We start from the raw sequence: 23841 nt of genomic DNA on the forward strand, positions 1-23841 counted from the left end.
GAGATGAGCAAGCTATATCACGCAGAGTGGGGGGGGTATTCCCCCTGTTCGTTCCTTTGTATAGCCAATTGGTGCGGTGTCAAGAACACACTGAATGTTGAAGAATGCTGATTGTGTACAGAAGATGTGGTCAGACCAAGCAAACCACCATGTGGTTTACCAAGCAAACATTCCTCATTCACAAACAGCAATTTATAGAGACGAGTGTAATGATTCCTGTGGATCCTTTTGGATTCAGACTTGACCTTCTGTGTTTTGTACTGAGCTGTGCTTCAGGTATAAAGCCTCTCATATGAGTTATCAGTGTACACAATCGAGCTAAGGTTGAGTTTATTTTTCTGTTCTGTTTTCATTTGATTCCGTGTGTGTTGAAGAGTGAAAAGTGGGCTGGTTTAGTGTGAATCAGACCATTGCACACTGGTCAGAGTGTAAGTTTTATGGATTTATTTGAGTTCTGGCAGCACAGGCAACAATAAGGGTTCCAGATGATTGACAGTTGTAACTCTGAATTTCAAGGTGGGAATCGTTGTACGTGGGTCTGTGTGGTGAAAGCTCTACATGTGGGGTTTTCCTCTATAGCATACAAAAGGAAAATATAACAACACACAAACTAACACAGGAAAAAGTGCAATAACTAACAGAATATTGGTAGGGTTAAAGGGGAAATTAAATACATATTAAGGATATATAGGATTTAACTCAAACTTACCAGTTCATAAATATCACTTCCTTATAAAACTACTGAAAGAATCCAACCTGTGTTCCCAACACCATGCTACCACACAGGGAAAGTGGATTCTTCAGAGGTGAGTGAGTGGGAGAGCTGGTGAACGGGGCCAGCTGGTGATCTAGTGTGAGGAAAGAGGTGAGGAAGGAGCACCCTGGGGTGTGAGAGGACGGAAGGGTACTTCACATTGTAGTCTTTAGAACAGTGTGTATGCCTGTGTTTTGTTTGTGGATGGATGCTTGTGTGTGTGTGTGTGTGTGTGTGTGTGTGTGTGTGTGTAACTCTGTCCGTGTGTGTGTTTCATTAGGAGGAACTGGTGGTGAACCACATGGCAGCTAAGATTGTGGAGAATGTGTGTACCACAGTGTCACAGTTGGCTCAGGGCTTCATCACCATGGAGATAGGCCCCATGCTCTGGTACCTGTTCACACACTCCACCGTGGATGCTCTCCGTGTCACTGCCGTCTCTGTAAGTGTACACACACACACACACACACACACATTGATTGACTTAGTATCGGATGTGCGGTGCTTAATGCCGTCGCTATTTTGGATATTGATCGGACCTTATCAAACCACATGAACAACATACAGTATCGTATGGCAGATTTCTCCAGGTTCCAACACTTCCCACCCCCCTCCTCCCCTACCTGCCCCCCAGGCCTTGTGCAGAATCACACGCCACTCCGTTGGAGTCTTTCAGAGCGTGATCGACAAGGTGGGGCTGCCGGCCGTGCTGGACAGCCTGGTGTCGGGTATTAGCCGAGTGCAGCAGCACCTGCTGACCATGTTGGCCGCCATGCTGTCCTCAGGCACCCACACACACAGGCTGGTGACTGAGAAGGTAGGTCGACAACACCGGGCATAACAAACTCAGGGTGAGCTTTTGCATCCGCTTTCTGGGTTGAATAAACCCTCATCGGAAAACTCGTTTAGCCATCTTGGAAAGTTTTTGCTTGTCCCAGATTGGGCTTTGTTTGCATCTGTTTTAGCTAAATGTTATTCTGTTTGTTAATGGGGTCTTTGCCACTTTTCTATTCTCACCTTGACTTAACAAACATGCCTTTAGTAGTGACAAACAATGGTCTATAAATATTCATTCAATGCTTTAGGAAGCACATTGTTTCAGGGTAACTTTCTGCCAGTTGACAATCACTAGCCTATCTCAGTCAAGTGATTTTGCAGAGTAATGAAATGAAGAATACCCAATTTGTCAGGAAGGAGAGGCTACACTTTCATAACGTGGAGAATCTATATCTGGTAATCAATTGGAAAATCAACTGTGTAAATTGATTTAAGAAGTTACTGTACGCTCCCTTCAAGGTTCTGTGCAATTACCATTGGTAATTTAGTTTGACCTGAATTAATTTACATGTAAATTTCCAATTTAACTCAAGAAAACAAGTCTTTGAGCATACAAAACTTACTGCATCACCTCTGTACCAATTATAAAATGCTATACATTTTACTCCTTAATTCCCTTGACAAATGGGAGTCCAGAAAGCCCGCTGTTTATTCATGCATTGTCTGGCAGAGAATGTTAATTTCAATGAATCTCTGAGCAACTTTGCTAATTGGGGCAATGAGCTGCAACAATCTTGGAGTGCAGCTTGGAATACTGTTGATGTAATTACAGTTTATGCAGAGAGTCGATGCTTTTGAAATTAATTAACTCACAGACAAACACATGCACACACTTTTCTGTATTTAATCACAGTGTTTTGGTTTGGTCGTTTTTGCCATCATTTTCTTATTTTACCGATAGTGAAGTTAATCAATTCTGCCTAATTTGCTGCCCTGGAAATTCTGTTGAGTCAATTAGTCTATTAACCTTTGGTTTATGATGAGGGTGTGTTTGTGTGTTTGCTATTGAGACATTTCCCCTCCAGCACCTACTTGACAAGTGGGAGTGATAACAACAGATTTGGTCTGGACTATTGGATACTCACTAACGAACTTATCTTAGAATTGCGCAAGCGTAGCACAGCATAGTTAACAAACTGTAAGCCTAGCGTAGTTAAGCATTGTGTAAACCTATCATAGCATAATTTGGACTAATGTATGCCTAGTATAGTTTAGCATAGTGTAAGTCTAGCCGAGTCTAATCTCAGTCTAAAGCAGTGGTGTTTATTGCTGGAATGTTGCTGTTAAAGTAAATAGCCAAATTGCTCAGAAATATATTTGTTGCTAATTCCATACATAGAATAATAATTTACAATGAATTGAAAGACCAACATGTGGGCCATGTGTCTGACACATGTAGCATTAGCATAGCTTTAACCCAGACAAATTCAGGGATGTCACAGTGAGCATTAAGTAAGCATCATGTAGCAAGGCTGGCGTGCTCCTTGCAAGCATGTACATCTCACCTTAGCTCCCCATTCATCCCCCGTCCACCTGCCTGCTGTAAACCTGCAGTGGAGTGGACAGCATGTACTTCCACCCCATCGTCCCAGTTGGAATGGAAGGCTGCAGCAAGGAGCATCAATAGTGCCTTAAACTTGTCTTTCAACTCAGTGGAATGTGTTGTGTTGTGCTTTAGGAGTTTGTGTTGAAGGTGATGCGTTCCCTGGAGAGCCCTTCCCCGGCTATCAGGGCCAAGGCCTTCCTGGTGCTGCTTCTGGTCCTCCTCAACAACAGAGACATGCTGCTGCTCTGCTGCAACTCCAGGTACTGTCACTCTCCAGACATGTACACACTACCGTGTGCTAGCACGCTGCTTATTACTGCAACATCACGACAACATACGTGTACACACTACCGTGTGCTAGCACGCTGCTTATTACTGCAACATCACGACAACATACATGTACACACTACCGTGTGCTAGCACGCTGCTTATTACTGCAACATCACGACAACATACGTGTACACACTACCGTGTGCTAGCACGCTGCTTATTACTGCAACATCACGACAACATACATGTACACACTACCGTGTGCTAGCACGCTGCTTATTACTGCAACATCACGACAACATACATGTACACACTACCGTGTGCTAGCACGCTGCTTATTACTGCAACATCACGACAACATACGTGTACACACTACCGTGTGCTAGCACGCTGCTTATTACTGCAACATCACTACAACATACATGTACACACTACCATGTGCTAGCTTATTACTTCAACATACATGTGCACATTCTCAAGTACAGCGCATAAAGTTGCTGGAACAATACAACAACATCAGTACAACATACATGTTGACATTTCTGGGTACTCAGCAGTCAGCACACTGTATACTGCAATGTTTACAAGTTCACAATGAAAGGTACACCGTTCACCATGACAGCCATCATGGTTGTATTTACACTAAACAAATCCATATTTATATACACACTTGTAATTTCCTGATTCCTATATACAATTGGGTTCCACTTTTAGCAGATAGAATAAGCGTCCCTATGTCACTTGTCAGTTTTGCTTCCACCCTCACTTCAATGGGTTCGATTTCAAATACTCCAGCTGTAAACCTTTGACCAACTTTTGAAACTCCCGTATCAGCCAGCTAACCAATCAGAAAGCTAGCCGTTGGTTAGGCGGTGGTCTGTAGAGTGTTTCGAAAACACATTGAGCTCTGTTACAGAAGTTGTCCACCATTGTGTACAGTCAGTCATGTTTTCCCAGACAGGCTTAACAATGAAAATGTACCGTCGTCGAACCGTGTCCAAAGTGGCCCAGAACCAATGTTGGTGTTGTGTGAGAAATTAATAAAACGAGTTCTGTGTAAGCACACAGAAGCAGGTGAAATGGTTTCCTGTCATAAAAGCCTCATGTTTGCTCAGGGTAAAGATGGATCGAATCCAATTTCCATGTCGAGTGAGAGGACTCATCTGTGAGGCCATTGTCTGTGACGGAGATGATGAAAGAGGGGGAAGAGTTCCAGCTTTAATTCAGAGTCACAGAACAGAAGGAGAATTGATGGTTATTGGAGATGTTTTCAGTAGGCGGTAGTTGTCCTCTGTGTCTGCTGGCCAAGAAGTAGGACAGCTTTGTAGTGCAACACTGCTCAGCTCATCCCTCACATTACTAAGAGCGACCTAATCCCAGCTCTGACTCGCTTTTTATTTTGAACAGATGCTCTGTGAAATAATTCATTTTCAAACGTCCTGGATACAGTGGGATGCCCGTCCATCGTTGAAGCCTACATTCCCAGTTATGACTGGTGTGAGGAAGTGCTGCCTGCTGTTCACACACTATCCCCTTATGTCTGACTGTGATCCAATCATGCTAATAAAAATGGAACAGACTTGGCCTAGTTGCTGTTTAAACGGGACAGATGTGTGTGTGTGTGTTTGTGTGCGCCTGCCTGTATGTACAGTCTGGGTGTATTTGCTGTGAGTGTGTGCACTGTATGTAGGCAATAGCCATGGTGTGTGTGTGTGTGTGTGCGTGTGCAATAAATGGGTCCTCCTTTCCTCAGCCAACTGACATTAGCTCTTGGACTCGTACAAGTATTCCCACGATGCACCCTGTCAGCACTGACCCTCGTCTCCATCTCCCAGCGAGCACGCCGTCTGCCTCCCTCGCCCAAATGCTCGCCTAATTAGCTCCGCTGTGGCACGCGTTCGCCTCGGCCCCTCTGATAACCAGCACGTCCCCACTGTAGAGACGTCAGGCCCGGCGCTTTGTGGGGAAGGGTTCAATGGTGGAGAAAGACACACAGAGACACTTGTGGCCCAGCCCAGGCAACACTCACTGACAGTTTATCCAAGGAGTGAGAGAGAATTGCACTGAAGAAAAGTTAGCTAGCTAGGCCTTTTTATAGACAAACACGCCCTGGAAAATGTTATAAAGGGTCTTGGACGTGAAGAGGACAGTCTAGGCCCAGTTTGGGGTGAGGAGTTGAAGCAACCACCACCAGAAATCATGTTTATCATCTTAACTACTGTACTCTATGACCAGGCATGATAGTAAATCCTCTATAACAGTACTTCACATACATTATAGACAAAAGCCTAACAAGTACACCTGCTTATCAATATGGAATCAGATAATCAAATATTAGCCCTCTTACATTATGACCCAGTTCCCCAGACATGTAGTAGTCCTAAAGTAAGAGAAACATGTAATGAACATGTAATGAAAAGGTTTTTAGTCTAGGACTAGGCTTAATCCATGTCTGATTGTCTAATTATTGTTTATACAGTAGATCAGGTCAGTTTAATTGCAAATAATATAAGGCTTCCTGCCACTCCCCTTGACATAAGACCACTACTGCCAAACAAATCCAAATATTTGGAAAATATGCAGGTTGATGTCTGTTCTGAATACATTTTAAATATAGTGTGATTGCTTCACCAAATATACCTTTAGAGCTGCAGCTTTTCTTATCAGTTATATTAGTTGCTTTGGTTTTGCATCATACCATATTAATACTTTAATATATGTTAGACACTTCCTTGGGGTCATTTTGAAAGATCTGTATTCTACATGGTTAAACCTCACATTACCTATGTACTTGTTAATTTTTGGAAAATGTATTGGATGCTAAAATCCCATTCTGTCAAGTAAAGATGTACTGTAGACCATAGACTCAGGAACGTAGGAAGAGTCCAAAGGGAGATTTTGCAGTCATGTAATGTCAGTAATGCCAGTAATGTTTTTGAGCTACATACCTTTTTCATCTGCTTCTATCCTGATTGTTAGATGTTGGTGCAGCATATAATGAGGGGGATTGCTATGCACTGATTCCGATAATATCTTAGACTGCAGAGAAAGCCCTGATTAATAACATGCACACACACACACACAGAGCCCTGATTGGGTTATTGCCGTGAATTGTGAGCAGGGCTGAGGAAGAAGGGCTGTTAATTCCAGGCTCAGTGTTAATCTATCCGTGACTGCAGAGAGGGAGGCAGAGAGAGAGAGGAGAGTGAGAGAGAGACCAGCAGTGTGCTTAACAGTAACGATGATTGTGGAGAACGTCTGTCATCAGCGGAATATTCAATTCTCACCGTTCTAACACACTCACGTCTAGTTTGTAGGCCAGACTTTCATTCCTCTACGTCTAGCAGTCTATGACTTTAGTCCTGTTCCACCCCTGCTCCCTTGCTGTTCCAATTACAGAGCGGAGGCACGTAGGCTGTTTGCACCTCCCAACCCTGACACCTGGCAGGAACAGTCATTCACTGGAGGGATCACACCTTTCTCCCTCTCTCTCAAACACACCCTTTTCCCCCCACTTCACCTCCCCTCTCTCTTCCTCTCTCTCTCTCTCTCTCTCTCTCTCTCTCTCTCTCTCTCTCTCTCTCCCCCCATCCACCTATCTATCCCTCCCTCCTTCCCTCTCTCCCTCCTCAGGTGATATATCAGTAATAATGCTCTGGCGTCTTGATCCTGACAAGCTGTAATGAAAGTACATTATTATCATCCATACTGCCCTGGATGTTTCATATCCTCCCCTTCCCTCCAGAGACACAAGCTTGAAAACCCCTCCTCTCACACTTCACCATGATGTAACACATTAGGCCCATAACACCAGATATATCCTCCAGCACAGCGGCTGTCACCGTGACAATCTGTAAAATCACACTTATTTACCTGCCTGCCTATTTCTGTACCTGCCTATCTGTTTGTATACCTGCCTATATGTTTGTATACCTGCTTATATGTTTGTATACCTGCTTATATGTTTGTATACCTGCCTATATGTTTCTATACCTGCCTATCTATTTCTATTCCTGCCTATCAGTGGCTATACCTTACTATTTGTTTGTACACCTGCCTGAATATTTATACACCTGCCTATCTGTTGCAACACCTGCCTATCTGTTTCTATACCCACTTATGTATTTCTATACCTGCCTATCTAGTTGTATACCTGCCTATCTATATCTATACCTGCCTATTTATTTCTATAGCTGCTATATCTGTTTGTATGCCGTCTTCACTGCCTATCTGTTTGTATGCCGTCTTCACTGCCTATCTGTTTGTATGACGTCTTCACTGCCTATCTGTTTGTATGACGTCTTCACTGCCTATCTGTTTGTATGACGTCTTCACTGCCTATCTGTTTGTACACCTGCCAGACTGACTGTTGACAGCACAGCCACCGTGTCCTCGGACCTGTTCTCCCCTTATTATCCACGTATCAGTCAGGGCTCCAAACCAGGCCCTTAGCTGGCTCCAACACATCTTTTGTGTCAGTCCCGACTTTTTAAAACCGGTCCGCATCGATTTGGGAATCCATGACCTCTTTCTCGGATCCAAATAGTTCTAAACGAATACAATTCATCTACAGTAATGTTTCGGCCTCCTTTGGCTGTGGATGGGCGATATGGATCGGAGTTAGATGGGTGCCAGGGTGATGAATGGTAATGTGTGGTCTGGGTGCTCTTGCAGGTTGGTGATGTACACAGAGAGAGACATCAGAAAGAGCACACCTTCACGGGAGCAACAAAGCAGCAATGAATACCTGTCAAAATGCCTGGATCTGCTCATCCATCACCTGCTGCAGGAGCTGCCCAGCATCCTGGGTAAATCAATCAACAACACACACACACACACACACACACAGGCTCATAATCCAGGCACGTACACACACACACAGACCAACACAGAGGTTTTTGTGTGCGTGCATGTGTACATGCATCAATGCCGATTTGATTGGCCCGGTCTTTAATTACCTTTCTGATTGGATCCCGGACTGATGGGCCAGGTATTGACCTGTTCTTGGCGTCTGGTTGGTACATCAGTGCTGCTACACGGCACACAGGGTGGGGGATTGAGGGCCTCCACCTTCCGTCAAGAGACACCCGGTACGGGCCTGGTTCTGATCTGGAAGGATCCAGTAGATCCTGTTTCCAGTTTACATCTGTTATTTCTTTTTTTTTTACATGAGACCTTTCCCGTTTATAAGTCATCTTCTCTTTTCTTTCCTGTTCTCTCCTGTTTAACTCCTCCTCTTCTCTCCACCAGAGGACATCTTGGGAGCTCTGGGCAGCATTGTGGGAAGGAAACATCCCTCGGCCTCCCAAGCCAGACAGCTCAAACACACCCTTCCCATGATGACTGTGGTTCTGCACCTTCTCACATCCCAGGTTCGTGTGTGGCCTAGGGTGTTTGTCGAGATATGGGTGGACCCATATGTGCTTGAACTATACTGAAGTGATCCCCTGTGGAGATGGTATCTCAATCAGCCCAGATTGGTGAACGAAACAGGTCAGGACAGTTCTGACTTTCAGACACATACTCTGAACAGCCCTCAACTAGCTTTGAACATCAGTAGCACTGCCACACTCCTGCCGTTGTCATCAAGATGTCATTCAGTCATCCTGTGAAGCTTCCCACAGATGCTGGTTGATAACCTAAAGTATTTTAAAACATCAGGCTATATTATTACGTTTCTAAGATAATATCCATGGTTTGAGGAAGTATATTATCTTCTCCCAGCTAGAGCTAATGGTATAGAGAAAGAGAGATTAGCATCAGCAGGTTAGCTTAAAGACAGACACGCCTGCCTGTTCCTCACTCAGATCCTTATCAGCCTATCACAGAGAGTAGAGACCACTAATCAGCCAATCCGAGCAAGAGCAGAGAACACTGCCAGACAGAACACCCAGAGCGAATTAGATTACAGGATCCTGGTGCTGTATACACACCCTTACCGTCACACACACAGCGTCAGTCTCACAAACACACCGTGGCACACATTAGCTGTCACACTCATCAAGGAGGGAAATAATCACCAGGGCAAATAAGGGAAGGATGATTTCTGGGCAAATCAAGAGGAAAGGATATTCACACACCCTGAAATGTGTGACTCAGAAATTGAATTGACGTTGTCCTTCACATGTAGTCATTTTGCGGAGTCTTTTATCCAAAGCAATGGACAAACGTGCAGGAGATAACCAGCTAGAATAGGAGTGCACAGTTCGAACAGTATTACACTGATTAGTGTCAAGGAAAAGTCTCTTTTTTTTTTTTTACAAGACAGTGCAATCATATTTCAAGCACAATATAAAAACTTTTCACAGATACAGTCTGTACCAAAACAATATCATGTTAGCATGATTTCTCAAGTAATGCACAGAGTCGTCGGATTCAAAGAAAGTACAATAGTTTAACGCTTACCAGCAAGGAGACAAAGTCTGATTGCAATACAACGTTTGTCTGCTAGCATGTTGTGCTAGCTTAACTATTTAAACAGACGCGCTCTTGACTGGTATTGACTGGAAAGGCATGCAAATGTCCCATGGCTCTTCTTTCATTGACTCCCTTGCATAGACCTTGCGCGCGTGTGTGCGTGCATGTTTACGCGTGTGCGACATCAACCCTAATTATAGCACAACAAAAGAATCTCCGGTCCTGGGGTCGTAAAAGCTCCTTCACATATGGGTCCAGCAAATGGTCAACAGACCTCGCGTCTCCATCTAGCCCTTGTCAAACAGTATCTCTTTGAAACAAACAAACCCCCCACATCTTGTATTCTTAGTCAGTAACAAATGCTCACCCTTCCCCCAGGGTGATAAGAAAGCATAGAGTTTAGTTTGGGGGGCTCTGTTATCTGCTAACAAAGAATGCTAAGCATCTGTATAGTTCAGTGTAAAACATCACATTCTTAATTTCTCCGACATATCATATCACAATTTCAACGTAAAAAAGCAATATGCTTATACCAATAAAAGTCATGTACGGAGTCTGCATATACATATGTTGCCCTTACATCCAGTGATTAGTCATTTTAGAGTCTGATGAGGTGAGACGTTAATCTGTAACCTAAGCCCAGGTACATTTACCAGGAGAGACAGGCGTAGCCACGGGCAGACCTGGGTAGGCACAGGCCTACCCAATTTGTTCTAAGGCATACCCCAAAACGTAAATATCTCCGAAAAATTATGCATCCGGTGCACATCGCAGTGAATAAGGGAAAAAACTGAAAAGATGCCTATTCATATATTTCAAGGCCTACCCAAAAAGATTATTCTGGCATTTTGTTAAGTTGACACCCAAGCATTCGTATCTTTCAATTAGTCTTCTTTCTGATGGTCTCAGCTCAACGAGGATATGATTGACAGGAGATTTCAGCAGCTGTGTCAGGTAACACCAGAGCCTGAAAAACTAAATGTCTTCATTCCGGGTATATAATTTCCTAATATGTCATCATCGCACTGTGAACCAACAGATTGAAATGTGGATATTAAGTCGGAAGTAATTCAGTATCAGAGTTTTCTGTTTGGCCTAAACTCTATCGTCCCTTTGTCAACAAGTCGTGATAAGAAATGTGCAGAGTAGTTGTCTCAAGTGTCTGATAGATTGCATTTAGAAGTTATTTGGATTAGTCATTCTATAGTCAATCAACCACATTATGGCCAGTTCTCAAATGATGCTAAGTAGGATTGACAGGACATGCAGACATAGACAAGTACACAGACATAGACAGACAGGCAGATACAGACAGACCGACAGGCAGATACAGGCAGACAGGCAGGCATCGACAGACAGACAGGCAGGCAGACAAGCAGGTAGGCATAGAAAAAAGTCCAGGCATAGATAGACAGGCAGGCAGACAAGCAGGCATGGGTAGACAGACAGGCACGGTTGAAGAAAGGTAGGCTGGCATACAGGCAAACCAACAGACAGACAATCAGGTAGGCAGGTAGACAGGGAAGCAGAAGGATAGTTAGACCCACTGTGTGAGGGCTGAGATAATTAACCGTGTCGGACCCTCAGAGATGCCAGTAAACAGCAGGAGGTAGGAGAGCCACGAGGGTTAAACAGCTCTTCTCCCATTCGCCTGTCCATTTCTCACGGTGACTAAGTGCGCTCATAAAATACACTGGCGAATTGAGCCATCTCATTTTTGAAAGTAATAACATGTCACTCTGATCTATCTCCTCCGCCTTGAGCTCATTTGATAAGGTTGCATTTAGCTGTCCATTACTGTGGGTGACAGATAGCTGGAGCTAGCTAGCCCGCTAACCGCTCTTGTCAGTAATGAGCTGCTATTACAGCCGGGAGCTGCAGATGCTTCTGCAGTAGGCCACAGTTAGCTCAGATGCGTTACACAGTCATCTTCCTTCCGGGCCATTCCGCCGACTCATTTAGTGTGTGTGTTGGTGGATGTCTGTCTATGTGCAAACATGTGTTTGTGCGTTGCAGTTGTCAACAGGAGATTAGGATTTTTGAGGTCACAAACCGGTCAGGGAAGTAATCATTTTCTTCTCCCTCTTTCTCCCACACACACACACACACTCACACAAACACACACACACACACTGCATCTAGATCTTCCGGCCCCAGGTGGTGAACAAGGAGTTTCTTTCTAAGTTGGGAGCCTTGCTGGTAAGTCATCCCCAAAGACACAACAGGTCAACGTGATCAGAGACATCCAGGTCTAGCAGGCCTCCAGAGCCTTGGGAAGTACTTCTCCAGTGCTCTCCTGTGACCAGTCTATCTCCCTGTTATGTTCTGCAGACTCATACCGCCTCCATAGACATCAGTGACACCAGTCTGGGCACTGCTGTAGGTGAGTCTTTCCTGGGTTTTGTCACTGGACATAGTCTGGGCAAAACCTTGTGGCTGCATGGATTTGTGTTGAAATGTCTGCCATGCATGCAGGTGTAGTGTACTGTGTTTGTGCGAAGTGTGTGTGATTGGGCTGAGTTGTTCTGCAGGTTCTGCTGCCTCCGAGGAGCTGGTCAGGACCAGCCTGGCAGCCGTGGAGGCCATCACCCAGCACCCTGCTCTCCTCGGCCCCCACCACAGCACCGTGAGTCTGCCTGCCTGCCTGCCTGCCTGCCTGCCTGCCTTTCTGCCTGCCTGCCTGCCTGCCTGCCTTTCTGCCTGCCTGCCTGCCTGCCTGCCTTTCTGCCTGCCTGCCTGCCTGCCTGCCTGTCTGTCTGTCTGTCAGCCTGCCTGTCTACCCTCCACGCAATGCACACAGGGTAACGTGTCTACGGGGGTGGGCTGAGAGATGTCAGGATGACCGGGCTCATGTCGGAGGTAGAAGTAATAATGTATTGAGCTGGGGAGGCTTGCTGCAGAGGTGAGTCTCGCTAATGAATATTGACAGCAGCCGAGCAGGAGACAGAGAGAGAGAGAGAGAGAGAGAGAGAGAGAGAGACAGAACGAGAAGGAAAAGGAAAAGGAGAGAGAGATGGAGGAGTATGAGATGGCCCAGTCAGGAAGCACGGGAGCCAGTCCTCCGGTAGACAGTAATACAGGAAGGCACTTTAATTACTGCCTGGCAACTGTGATTAGAGTCTGCTGAGGCTTCACACACACACACACACACACACACACACACACACCATGGGAGCGGAAAGCCAGAACTCCAGAACTATAATAGTGTAGATGACTGTCCTTAAACTGAATAATTGACTATTTACAAATCAGTTGACACTGTACTGTATAACTGTAGTTGCCATTGCAACTATTATCCTCTCTCACCCTGTCTTCAACCCCAGGGAGAGCGAATAAACACCGGCAACTACTATTATGCACCAGTAAATGAAATGTAAAACAGGTGACAACAACACCCATCGCTTCACAAAGCATCACAAAGCCGGGTCTAACCTGTCTCTTTTGATGGATACTCTAATAAAATATAAAAGTAGTTCTCTCTTTCTTTCTCACTCTCTCCATCCCTCCCCCACCTTTCCACTTCAGGCTTCATATTCAAATGACGTGCATCCTGTTCTGCATCCAGCCTCATTGAGACGGGCGGGCGCGAGACAAGCACTTTTTTTGTCGTTTCTATGGAAATAGCCATGCTAATTCAAATCCATTGTAATTAGAAAAAGCGACAGCATCAGGTCTTTTCTTTGTGTGTGTGTGTTGCTGTGTGTGTTTGTGTGTGCATGTGATCAAAGGACCCACGCTAACAGCGTATTTACATAGAAATTGGACCTCTCACAAGCGCTGTGTTTCATCGCTCCCAGCTTTTTATGGATTAGACTGTTCTGCTTTTTAAAGAAATGCATCCCTTATTAGGAATTTGCATGCCGCGCATAAATGGCCCTGGCACTCAAGGAAGCCAATGGGAAAGGATAAACAGACTGCGAAATGTGTGTGAGCGCACGTGTGCGAGTGGGACGTCATGTTTATGCATGTCTGCCTGTCTCCTTTCCCTCGAGGTGGTCGATGTCATCCTTCCCCCCCTCACCTCCCTTGTCTTCAGTAAGAACGGTGAGTAGACATCATCCGCCGCACACCCGCATCCGTTCGTCTGGAGACGACTTAGCATGTCACCTATAGGAATGTCACCTCTAGGAATATTTATGTCTGCCGTATAATAATACAGCCGTAGGAGGCCCTAGGACATGATGGGCTGGCTGTCTAGGCCTGCAGGCTACAGGTGCGGGGCTGGCAGGCTCCCCTGGGGGTGACGTCACCCGCGTGCCCTCTGCTGCCCTCTCTGGTGGAGCTGCAGGACGACACGCTGCTGCTCCACCTGCACCCTCCCCCCTCAGCCGCTCTCTGTGTCAGCTTGGCAGCACGGGAGCGATGTGTGTGCGTTGAGGCTGTGTGTGTGTGTGTGTGTTGGGATGTGTGTGTGTGTGTGTGTGTGTTGGGATGTGTGTATGTGTGTGTTGGGCTGTGTGCATGTCGGGTGTGTGTGTGTGTGTCCGGGCTGTGTGTGTGTTTGTACGTGTGTGGATGTTGGGTGGGGGAATGCGTGTGACATTATAAGTGTGTGTGTGTCTTATCACTGTGCTGTGTGTTCCAGTGGAGTGGTGTATCGTCAGCTTGCGGGTGCTGTCAGAGATCACTCTGCTGCTACTGAGCCAGGAGGCCATTGGGGAAGGAGAGGGGGGGGAGGAGAGGAGAGAGGGAGGAGGACAGGAAAAGAAAAGCTCTTCAGCCAGCACACTATTGGCTGTCATCACTGATGCACTTTTTCCACGGCAAGTATCTTTGTTTCCTTCTTTCCTCCCTTCATCCCTTCTTTCCTTCCTTCCTACCATCCCTCCTTTCTTCCCAGCTCTCCCCTCTCCTCCATCTTCCTCTCATCTCTGTTTCCCTCCCTTCCTAACCCTCTCCTCACCCCAGGATCCCCTCCCTCTCTCCGCCTGCTCTCTCCATCCCCGTCCCTCTGCTCCTCACTAGTTTGCGCCGCTGCAGACTTTCTCATTCCTGCACTTCATAGGACGCCGCTAATGATGTGGATGCATTATAGAATAGAACCCATCTGCATCAGACATCTGCAGCTTCACACAGGGAAAGTCTGTCTGTCTGTATTTCTATCGGTGTGTGTGTGGGTGTGTTAGTGTGTGTTTGGTCTATGCTGTTTCTGCAGGGATTGATGAGTGTTGTTTGTAGTTATGTAACCGTTCCACATATTAGTGGATGTCGGGGCGTGATGGTACTGCACTCCTCTGCTGCTGCAGATCATAACAGAGGCTTATTGAGGAGAGACCTGTGAGAGACCGGCAGACTGGGTCGGCCCAGACTGGGTTTTAGTTAGTCACTCTGATTAGTTTGACTTTGTGACTTGGTCCAAAATAGTCCATCCCTTGTCACTTTTACATAACTTGTCTGTGTGTGTGCGTGTCTTTGTGTGTGTGTGCGTGTCTTTGTATGTGTGTGTGTGTGTGCGTGTGTGTGTGTTTGTGTGCATGCTCCCGCCCCCCAGGTATGACCTCATCCTCCTGGAGCCTGACCCAGTTCCAGTTTACGCTCTCAAACTTCTGGTGTCACTGAGCGAACATAGCACCCCTGTTAACAGGTAACACACCCTGCACACGCACAAACAGGTACACACATACGGCACACCTTTTACCAGGTAACACAACCACCGCACACGCACAAACAGGTACACACATACAGCACAGCTGTTACTATCTAAACACAGAACACCTGTGTTGTCTAAAGGTATTATGAGACTCAGGCTGTACTGTCTGGATAAAGACAGAATGAACGATGGAATAAGTGAATAAAGTTGAAACGTCCTCTACCAGAGAGCTCGGAGGCCTGTAGTTGGAGACGACCACCTTGTGTTTACCTCAGTGCCGAGCCTCCTATCACTGCCAAGCCACAGCATTCTGGCCTAGTTAGTATTCACCACACACTCACCACACGCGCACACACACACACATACATACCCCAGGGCAGGACCTGCATTTCGTTCAGACTCCTGGATCACAGTCAAGTGTTATGTGGTAACAAGCAGGAGTAATAGCCACTGTTGAGTACATTATCAGGCCCGGTGCCCCATTCTCTGGGAGTTCACTGCTCTCCGACAGTCACTGCTCTGTGATGAGTCACCTTTGTGTGTGTGTGTGTGTGAGTGAGTGCGTGCGTGTGTGTGCAGATTCAGGGTCTGATGGATGAGATGGGGCAGGAGCAGACATGAATCCTCCCCTCTGTCTGGAGAGAATGAGGATGGAGAGAGATGGGGGTGGAGAGAGATGGGGGTGGAGAGAGATGGGGGTGGAGAGAGATGGGGGTGGAGAGAGATGGGGGTGGAGAGAGATGGGGGTGGAGAGAGATGGGGGTGGAGAGAGATGGGGGTGGAGAGAGATGGGGGTGGAGAGAGATGGGGGTGGAGAGAGATGGGGGTGGAGAGAGATGGGGGTGGAGAGAGATGGGGGTGGAGAGAGATGGGGGTGGAGAGAGAATGAGGGTGGAGAGAGATGGGGGTGGAGAGAGATGGGGGTGGAGAGAGATGGGGGTGGAGAGAGATGGGGGTGGAGAGAGATGGGGGTGGAGAGAGATGGGGGTGGAGAGAGATGGGGGTGGAGAGAGATGGGGGTGGAGAGAGATGGGGGTGGTGGAAGTAGAGAGGGATCGAGGGAGAAGCCTTGGCCTGGTAAAGCGACTGATTGAAGTGTTGAGAGAGAACAGGAACAGACATGTAACCCTCTGTCTGAGGAGTGGATGGGCGAGATGCAGTGGGAAAGGATGGCAAGGAGGGAGGGAGGGAGGGAGGGAGGGAGGGAGGGAGGGAGGGAGGGAGGGAGGGAGGGAGGGAGGGAGGGAGGGAGGGAGGGAGGGAGGGAGGGAGGGAGGGAGGATGTGTGTGTGTGAATATGGATGAGGGTGCGGGAATCCGGGTGTTTTATATCTCGTGTGTGCAGGCATTTCTGTTTGTCCCCCGTGTTGCATTTCTGTTTGTCCCCCGTGTTGGACTTCCTGCGCGACTGGCGTTAATGATCCGCGTTTTTGGGGGGGCAGGAAGGTGGGAGTTAGTTAGCTAGTGAAGGTACCGAAGGTGCCCAAACCATCCCAGTCAGACATAGACTTGTAAACGTAAGGATCACATTGACTTCACAAACCAAGCCAGCAGCTCGGTCAGGTCAGGAGCCTGCAGGACTGAAGGAGCCATGCCAGACTCGAGCACTGAACCAAGAGAAGAAAGGCGACAACAGAAATCCCGGTGTTTGCCTCAGAGAAGGATGCGGTCATCATCGGATGTCATTAGAGCGCATGCTTCTCTGTGCTTCCGGCGGGGAGCATGATAAGGAGGAGGAAGATGGTGATGAGGAGAGGGCGAAGTGCTGTGGAACGTCTTCTTTTATAGAATTATGAAGGGTAGTAAAAAGTCCCTATGTCTCTTATCTCCTTTCTCTCTCTCTCTCCGTCTCTCCCTTCACCGTCTCCTTGGCAGTGAAGGAGTCAACCGAACTGAACTGTTAAATTGATGTCAGCAACCTGCCACCCCCTCCTGTTGCTTGTGTTTCCCTGTCTGACAGACTGCTATTACATTTACAATGAGAAATTAAATTGCATTTGGCCACGGCTTGATAAAGTCCTAAAAAAAAGTGCAGACCTCTCTCTTGATGGCTCCCAACCTAAATTAGATTGCAAATTGGGACATTAACGGGCTACGCACAAGTATGTCTTTTCCCCCTCATTATCAGCTGTGATACGAGTTCAAACTTTCCAATTATGGGAACCTCTGACCGTTGGTGCCTTTGTGTGGTCTCAGCCTGCCTTAGCAGACGCACACACACACACGCGCGTAGATACACACGTGTGCACACGCACATTGATGGCGAGAGACACACACAGAGAGAGACAGCACCAGGCAGCGCTATCAGCCTGAACAGTTCTCCGGTGATTAGCCGAGGCAGGGAGAGGCTTTCATCCCCTCTGCAGCAGTCAGCCGAGCTGAGCCGAGCCGCGCCGTCAGGCTAACCGCTCGCAGCGCAGATAAACCACGGCCGCGCTGGGAACAGGTTAACGAAGGTTACGCGCTGACTAGATCAAGGCGCATGCTTACACGTCCACCTATTACAGTCGATTTGATTGGAGTTGGATAACGCTGTGTCGGTCACTGAGTTTAGCTGGCCGGCAGTGCTAAGTGGACGATCGGTCACAGGTCACCAAGTGGTGATCTCGCCTGGTCTACGCTAACTACCAAGTGCACTTGTAAAGATTTGAATGGATGGGATCCATTTAAAGGAATAGTCCCAGGATTCTGAGTTGCCGACACGCAACCTCACAATTCCTGTCCCAATCCTCTCCTATTTCAATCCTGTTTTCTTTACTAATAAATCGTTTGATGAGATGAGCTGGCAGTAGGAGGGGGGGGGGGGGGGGCACTCCAGGTGTTCCCTCTGTCACCTGTACGCTGCATATCTCTCTTCGGCTCCTGTCTGCTCTGCTCCAAAATGATTGGACTGGACATCAGTGTGGGAGCACTGTCAGTATAAATTTGACCCCTGTCTGTGTGGCCTTGTGTGTGTGTGTGCGTGTGTGTGTGCACCTGTGTGGGTTTGCGTGTGGGTGTCTGTATGTGTGCCTGTGAGCACCAGTGTGTGTGATAGTAATCATTTCCGACAGATGGTGGGCCTGTGTACCTGTACTGACTGCTTCAAATTCACAGCATGAGTGATGCTTCATGCCGTCGCCGTTCAGCATGAAGCCAGTGTCTGGCTAGGTGTACACACTGTACAACAAGCACTTCTAGGATTCATCTAGGCTTTTGGCTCATCAAATGAACATTATGTGAATGTTGTTGGATGTATTTCTAGGTCACTACTGATGATTTTAGAATATTCCAGTTGGTAACAGAGCTGTTCAGTTCCAGTCTATTTGTGCACTGGTGGTTATTGGCCTTGTGGGGATATAAGTGAAGATAAGAGTAAGTGTCTCAGTGTGTTGGCATTCTGCAGTCTGGAGAGCCTGTGCTTGCTGGCCTGAGTGTCATGAAGGCAGGGGTAATCGTCTGAATCTGCCACTTTCTCCTGTCACGCACGTCCTATAGGAAACAAGACCAGAGGGGCCGTCTGGCGTCATGGTGATGGGGAGCGTGGCGTCCACCCGTTTATGAAGCGCTAGCGTCTCCAGGCTGACATTTACACAGTGCAAATGCCACGTCCTCACTCCGCCTCACTTCGCCACGGAAACGGCTGTTTATGTCCCCTTAATATGTTGAAGATCGGGTCACAGATTACAGTCTAGACCGACTGTCTGCTAGCCTGGAGAACGTGTGGTACGATCTGAACGACTGAGGATTGAGTCGCAAACCTTTTGGGGAAAAGGGAGAGGATTACATGCCATTGACTTCTTCACTCATGTTTGACCACACGTGTGCCGTGTGGTCAAATGTAAGAAGATTCACTCTGTCTTACAAACTGAGGCATGTTGACTTAATGTTACCCAGGCAGTCCTGATCTAGCTGTTCTACAAATCAGTGCCATGCTGTGACGGTGGTGTGAAATCATGTTCATTTAACTCGGGGTGCTGTAATGAGGGTCTAATGGAGCATCACTCTAACCAAGAGCCAGCCAGTGTCACGGGGCCATGGCCTGGTGTTTAGCCTCCTCTGTAGGCCTGTCAAAGGGATACACAAGCTCATCCATCAGCCTGGGCGACTCCCTATCCATGTCTGGAGCCAGGATGATTACCGCCTGTAAGCCAGTCTTCTAGCTTGCGAGGCAAGACATAGCAGTGTGCTCAAGCAGGTCTTGCTTTGCAAGAACATTTTGGTTGGCCCCACCAAAGTTGGCAGCCCTGCTACCCTACCCAGCCAGTTAGCCTTCCTAGCTAGCTACTGTCCCTAGCTTTGAAGCCTACCTAGCCAGCTAACTCCCTAGCTAGCTACTCTCCCTAGCTTTGAAGCCCAGCTAGCCCCCCTAGCTAGCTACTCTCCCTGGAAAGCCCTTCTCCCTAGCTTTATCAGACCCAGTTTAACCTCACTGAGGATGCATCCTCCTCTGTCAGCATTGCACTGACCAATAGGAGGTCAGATCACTGACGCTGAGCATGTGACGAGAGAAGGATGGGGGGGAGGGAGGAACAGGTGGAGAGAGAGGGAAAAGAACGTTTGAAAAGAGGAGGAGAGTGTAGGGTATTGTGAGGGTCGTTCCAGGTTAGCTTTCTATGTGACCTTCATTTGAGTTGTCCCACTGCAGCGAAGATTTGCTCTAATGCAGAGGTATTTAGCCTTATCTGGTACTCTCCACAATGGTTCGACTGCAGCACAGAAACCATTTTTCGGAACTGTAGAAGGGAGCCTCCAAGGAGGCAGACACCAGAGAGCTCTGGAGAATGTCTCCCCAGCCTCGCCATACATCATACTTATGTGGAGAGCTTCTGTAATTAATTTTTTCTGAGGGTGACCTCTAGCTCATTTATATCTACCCAGACTGCCTCTGTGCTAGGTTTGGTCCTCTGTGCACCTCCACACACACACACACACACACACACACAGTCTCTCAACCAATACACACATGTACCAGCAGTAATTGGTTGGAAATCAAAAGGCCTTAATCAATAAAGTAGGGCTCGTCGGGAGAGTGGCGTCATCTCTAATAAAGACGTCCATTACTCCTGGGCACCGAGGTGTCAGACGTCTCTCGCTCTCCCCCGTCCCGCCATCTCCCTCTCCTTTCCTTCTCTACCTCCGTTCCCAGTCAATCAATCAGAGGAGGTTTCCTCACATGACTGATCAGAGCTCTCCTCTGTGCGGGGCTGGGACCCAGCACAGATTTCTAATGAACTAGTAGCCCCCCTCCGTAGCCCTGCAGGGCCCCAAGACGGCATCCTGGGCTCCGAACTAATGAAGACAGAACAGGCCTCTGTGTTGTACGGCGGTAAACACGTCTGTGTTCTGACGGGAGGTAGCGCTCGGCTGGATTCTCAGACGTGGGCCTAATGCCAAAGCATGTAAAACATCTCTGGGAGAGAACATGGCCTGAATAACTATCGGGAGGCGGATTGATTAGTATTGTCTGCCCGTGTTACGTTGCTTCTCTTTAACCTCAACGCTTCTCAGGGCTCCGCGGCAATGTCTGTTGTGTTTCTCTCTCTTTCTGCAGGCTCATCAGCCAGAGCCGCATCCTGCCTGTGGTGTTCCAGATCATTGCGGTAAGGATCCCCTCTTTCTGTCTGTCTTCCCTCCACCCCTCTCGGTCTCTCTATCTCGGCCTATTTTTCTCTCTATTTGTCCGTATCATCATTTCTGTTTCTCTCCGAGCTCTCTCTCCTCCAGTGTTTCCCCTGTCTGCCTCAGTCAGGATTTATTTATCACCTCCACTTTGTCTTTCTCTTGTGGTCGAGCAGGAAAGCTATCTTGGACCAATAAATGGTTTGTCAAATTCCCACTACAATACTGCGCTGCTTCTCCCCGTCTTACAAAAGGCCCGGGGTGTAAAATGCAGCCAAAGGAGCGATGGGATGAAAGGGCCATTACAAACCCTGCTGGTTCAGTCCCCTCTCTTTCTTTCTTTCTTTTTTTTTTTTTTTTCTGTCATGAAAATATATGACTCACATTGGGCGGGGAGGACTTTGGGCTATTGGAACATAATTCAAAGTCTTTTTTTTTGTGGGGGAATTCTGCTGGGCTAGACTTTGTAGCTCGTAAATGCCCCCCCCCCCCCCCCTAGCCTGGCTGCTTCTCTCTTTCTCTCCCTTTCTCTCTTTCTCTCTTTCTTTCTCCATAATCATCTCAGCCTGTTTGCTGAAGCTTTATTGATTTATTATGCTAATGCATTCGCCACCGATGACCTATCAGGGTGCATGTGTAATTGAGTGACAGAACGGAGGGTGGGGCGGGAGGGGAGCTTTGATTAATGGAGTGAAAATATGAAGTCCACCCACATTTAAAATGACACACACACAGGTTCCATATTCAGCAGACCAGAACAATTTATGTTGCGGTAAACATTCAGTCTCTCATCCTGACCTCCCTGTCCCCTGCTGTAGTAAAACATAGCGTTTAATGAACGCGACGCTCCACTGCCCTCGCCGACACCACACTGCAGCCTGTGAAATGCCTTGCTTGTAAAAACAGCGCAACACACTCTGAATTACCCAGGCGTGGATTGATTAGTGCTGTCTGCTCTCCATAACCCTCTCGCCATTAAGTTAGTTAGTTTGACTCTCCTTGAAGAGTGTGACATGGTATCTCAGACACACACACACTCACCCTCCCCATACGTGTGACTTCCCTCATCTGTGTTCATAGGTTGTGCTTTTGTATGGGATAGTAATTGTGTTGGTCGGTTTTTGGATAGTTTGTTTTGAATGTTGTGTAGAACTGTTGTCAGATAATCATTGTATTGTATATTGGTTGTGTTGGTCTGTAGTTATGTTGCACTGGTGGTTGTCTTGGACGTTGTTTGTGTGTGAAAACGCAAACAACGTGTTGTCTTTGGTAGTACCGAACCGTGTTTGTGCTAAATAGGGGCCGTACTGTAGGGTAGTGGTTGTGTTGGGTTGTGTTTATCCAAACCACTAGCCTCTGCAGAAGTGAAATAGACCTCTTCTCTCTTACTCTAAAGTCCATTTCAGCAGTTTCCCAGTCAAAGTGACATTGATTTGGCCCCAGAGTGGTCAGGAGAAGAGAGGAGAGGGAAAAGATGGGAGGAGGAGAAAGCCTAATGGAGATCAGTAATGAGTGCAGCGAGGAGAAGCCGATGTGATTGGCAGGGCCATTGATTAAGGCTGGCCGCATCAGCACTCCTGATCCTTAAAGAACAGCCATGGGACCGTCCCTGTTCTTACCTCCGGCCCCTCGCGCCCTGGCCAGCACAGCTAGACCCCCGCCACTCAATACCCACTCTGTCTCTCTCACTGCCTGTCTGTGTCTTTGGAGTCCTGGCTTGCCTGTGTGTGTCTCTGCCTGTCTCACTCTCTGTACGCCTGTGTGTCAGCCTGTATGTCTCTGCGTGTTCACATACCTGTGTGTATATCTTTCCGTCTACGTGTCTCTCTGCTTGTTTACCTACTTGTCTGTCTCTCTGTTTGGAGTAAGTGCAGTGAGGGAGGGGCACCGTGCTTTTAATGACTATCGAAGATAAGCTTGGACGGTTAACTGCTCTGACTGTCAGTTTGAGACACATCAACAGGCTGTGTTTAAAGGCTAACGGCAGCAGTCGACACGAAAAGCACAACAGCAGACCGCTCCACCTAATTGCTCCGATCCCCACGTGGCGCGTGCTGTATGTGTAGTGGAGGTGGTTTGGAAACAGTCAGAAGAACCGAAGGAAGCTCTGTGCTGTCTTTCTGGGTTCGATATAAAAAATATAGTTTGTGGAAAGCCTCTCAAAATGTCATGCTCCCTCCAAGAATGATCAATGTCATTTTACAGTGCAAGACGCCACGCGGTCGGTTTTGCCTCTCTGATTCCCTCTGCTCTCATTAACAGGTGAAAAAAAAGAATCAACTGAAATGGGAAAAAAGGACTGCAGTGCGACAAATATCGATCTCGGGAGCAAATTATCTCTAGAAGCAAGTAGCTAGGCCCGGAGCGGAGTTAAACACAGTCTCTCCATCTCACGGCAGCTGTTACACCTCACGGCAGCTCAACACCTCTGCCAGTCATCCTTTGGTTAGGGAACTGTACTGTACAGTAGCTATTAGTGAGGCAAGCTTAGCCGAGCCATTCAGGTGTGCAGGTAAGAGTGTGAGGGGTTGAAACTATGACAAATACACTCAGGTGTGCAGGTAAAAGTGTGTCCATGCATCCTGAATTTGCTATATCTTTACACAGTGTAAATAAGACCATAAAATGCATCTAATATTGCTTTTTGAGGCATTTTAAAATCAGTTACTGTATGACAAGTGACATGCACTGCTCTAGGTCTGCATTGGCAGAGACCTGAGAGACCTTGCACCAAATGGACTTTCATGTTAAATGACAATCACACCTTCCAGCTCACACCCCTGGAAGAGTGGTCTCAGCAGTTGAAGAGGAAGGTGAACTGAGGAA

The 23841-nt window shown here is 47.4% G+C and overlaps 1 protein-coding gene across 1 annotated transcript in view; it reads left to right on the forward strand.

Moving 5' to 3' along the window:
* Positions 1-23841, forward strand: part of ulk4 (unc-51 like kinase 4) — a 72711-nt gene that overhangs the window by 18068 nt on the left and 30802 nt on the right. Inside the window, 12 exon segments of the mRNA XM_067238682.1 lie at positions 1035-1196; positions 1389-1571; positions 3270-3397; positions 8082-8215; positions 8658-8779; positions 11967-12023; positions 12156-12207; positions 12356-12450; positions 13817-13868; positions 14410-14587; positions 15316-15408; positions 20948-20996. Of these exon segments, the coding sequence (XP_067094783.1) occupies positions 1035-1196; positions 1389-1571; positions 3270-3397; positions 8082-8215; positions 8658-8779; positions 11967-12023; positions 12156-12207; positions 12356-12450; positions 13817-13868; positions 14410-14587; positions 15316-15408; positions 20948-20996 (1305 nt within the window).

This window comes from Osmerus mordax, chromosome 6 (assembly GCF_038355195.1).
Source record: "Osmerus mordax isolate fOsmMor3 chromosome 6, fOsmMor3.pri, whole genome shotgun sequence".
In the NCBI taxonomy this organism is placed as follows: domain Eukaryota; kingdom Metazoa; phylum Chordata; class Actinopteri; order Osmeriformes; family Osmeridae; genus Osmerus; species Osmerus mordax.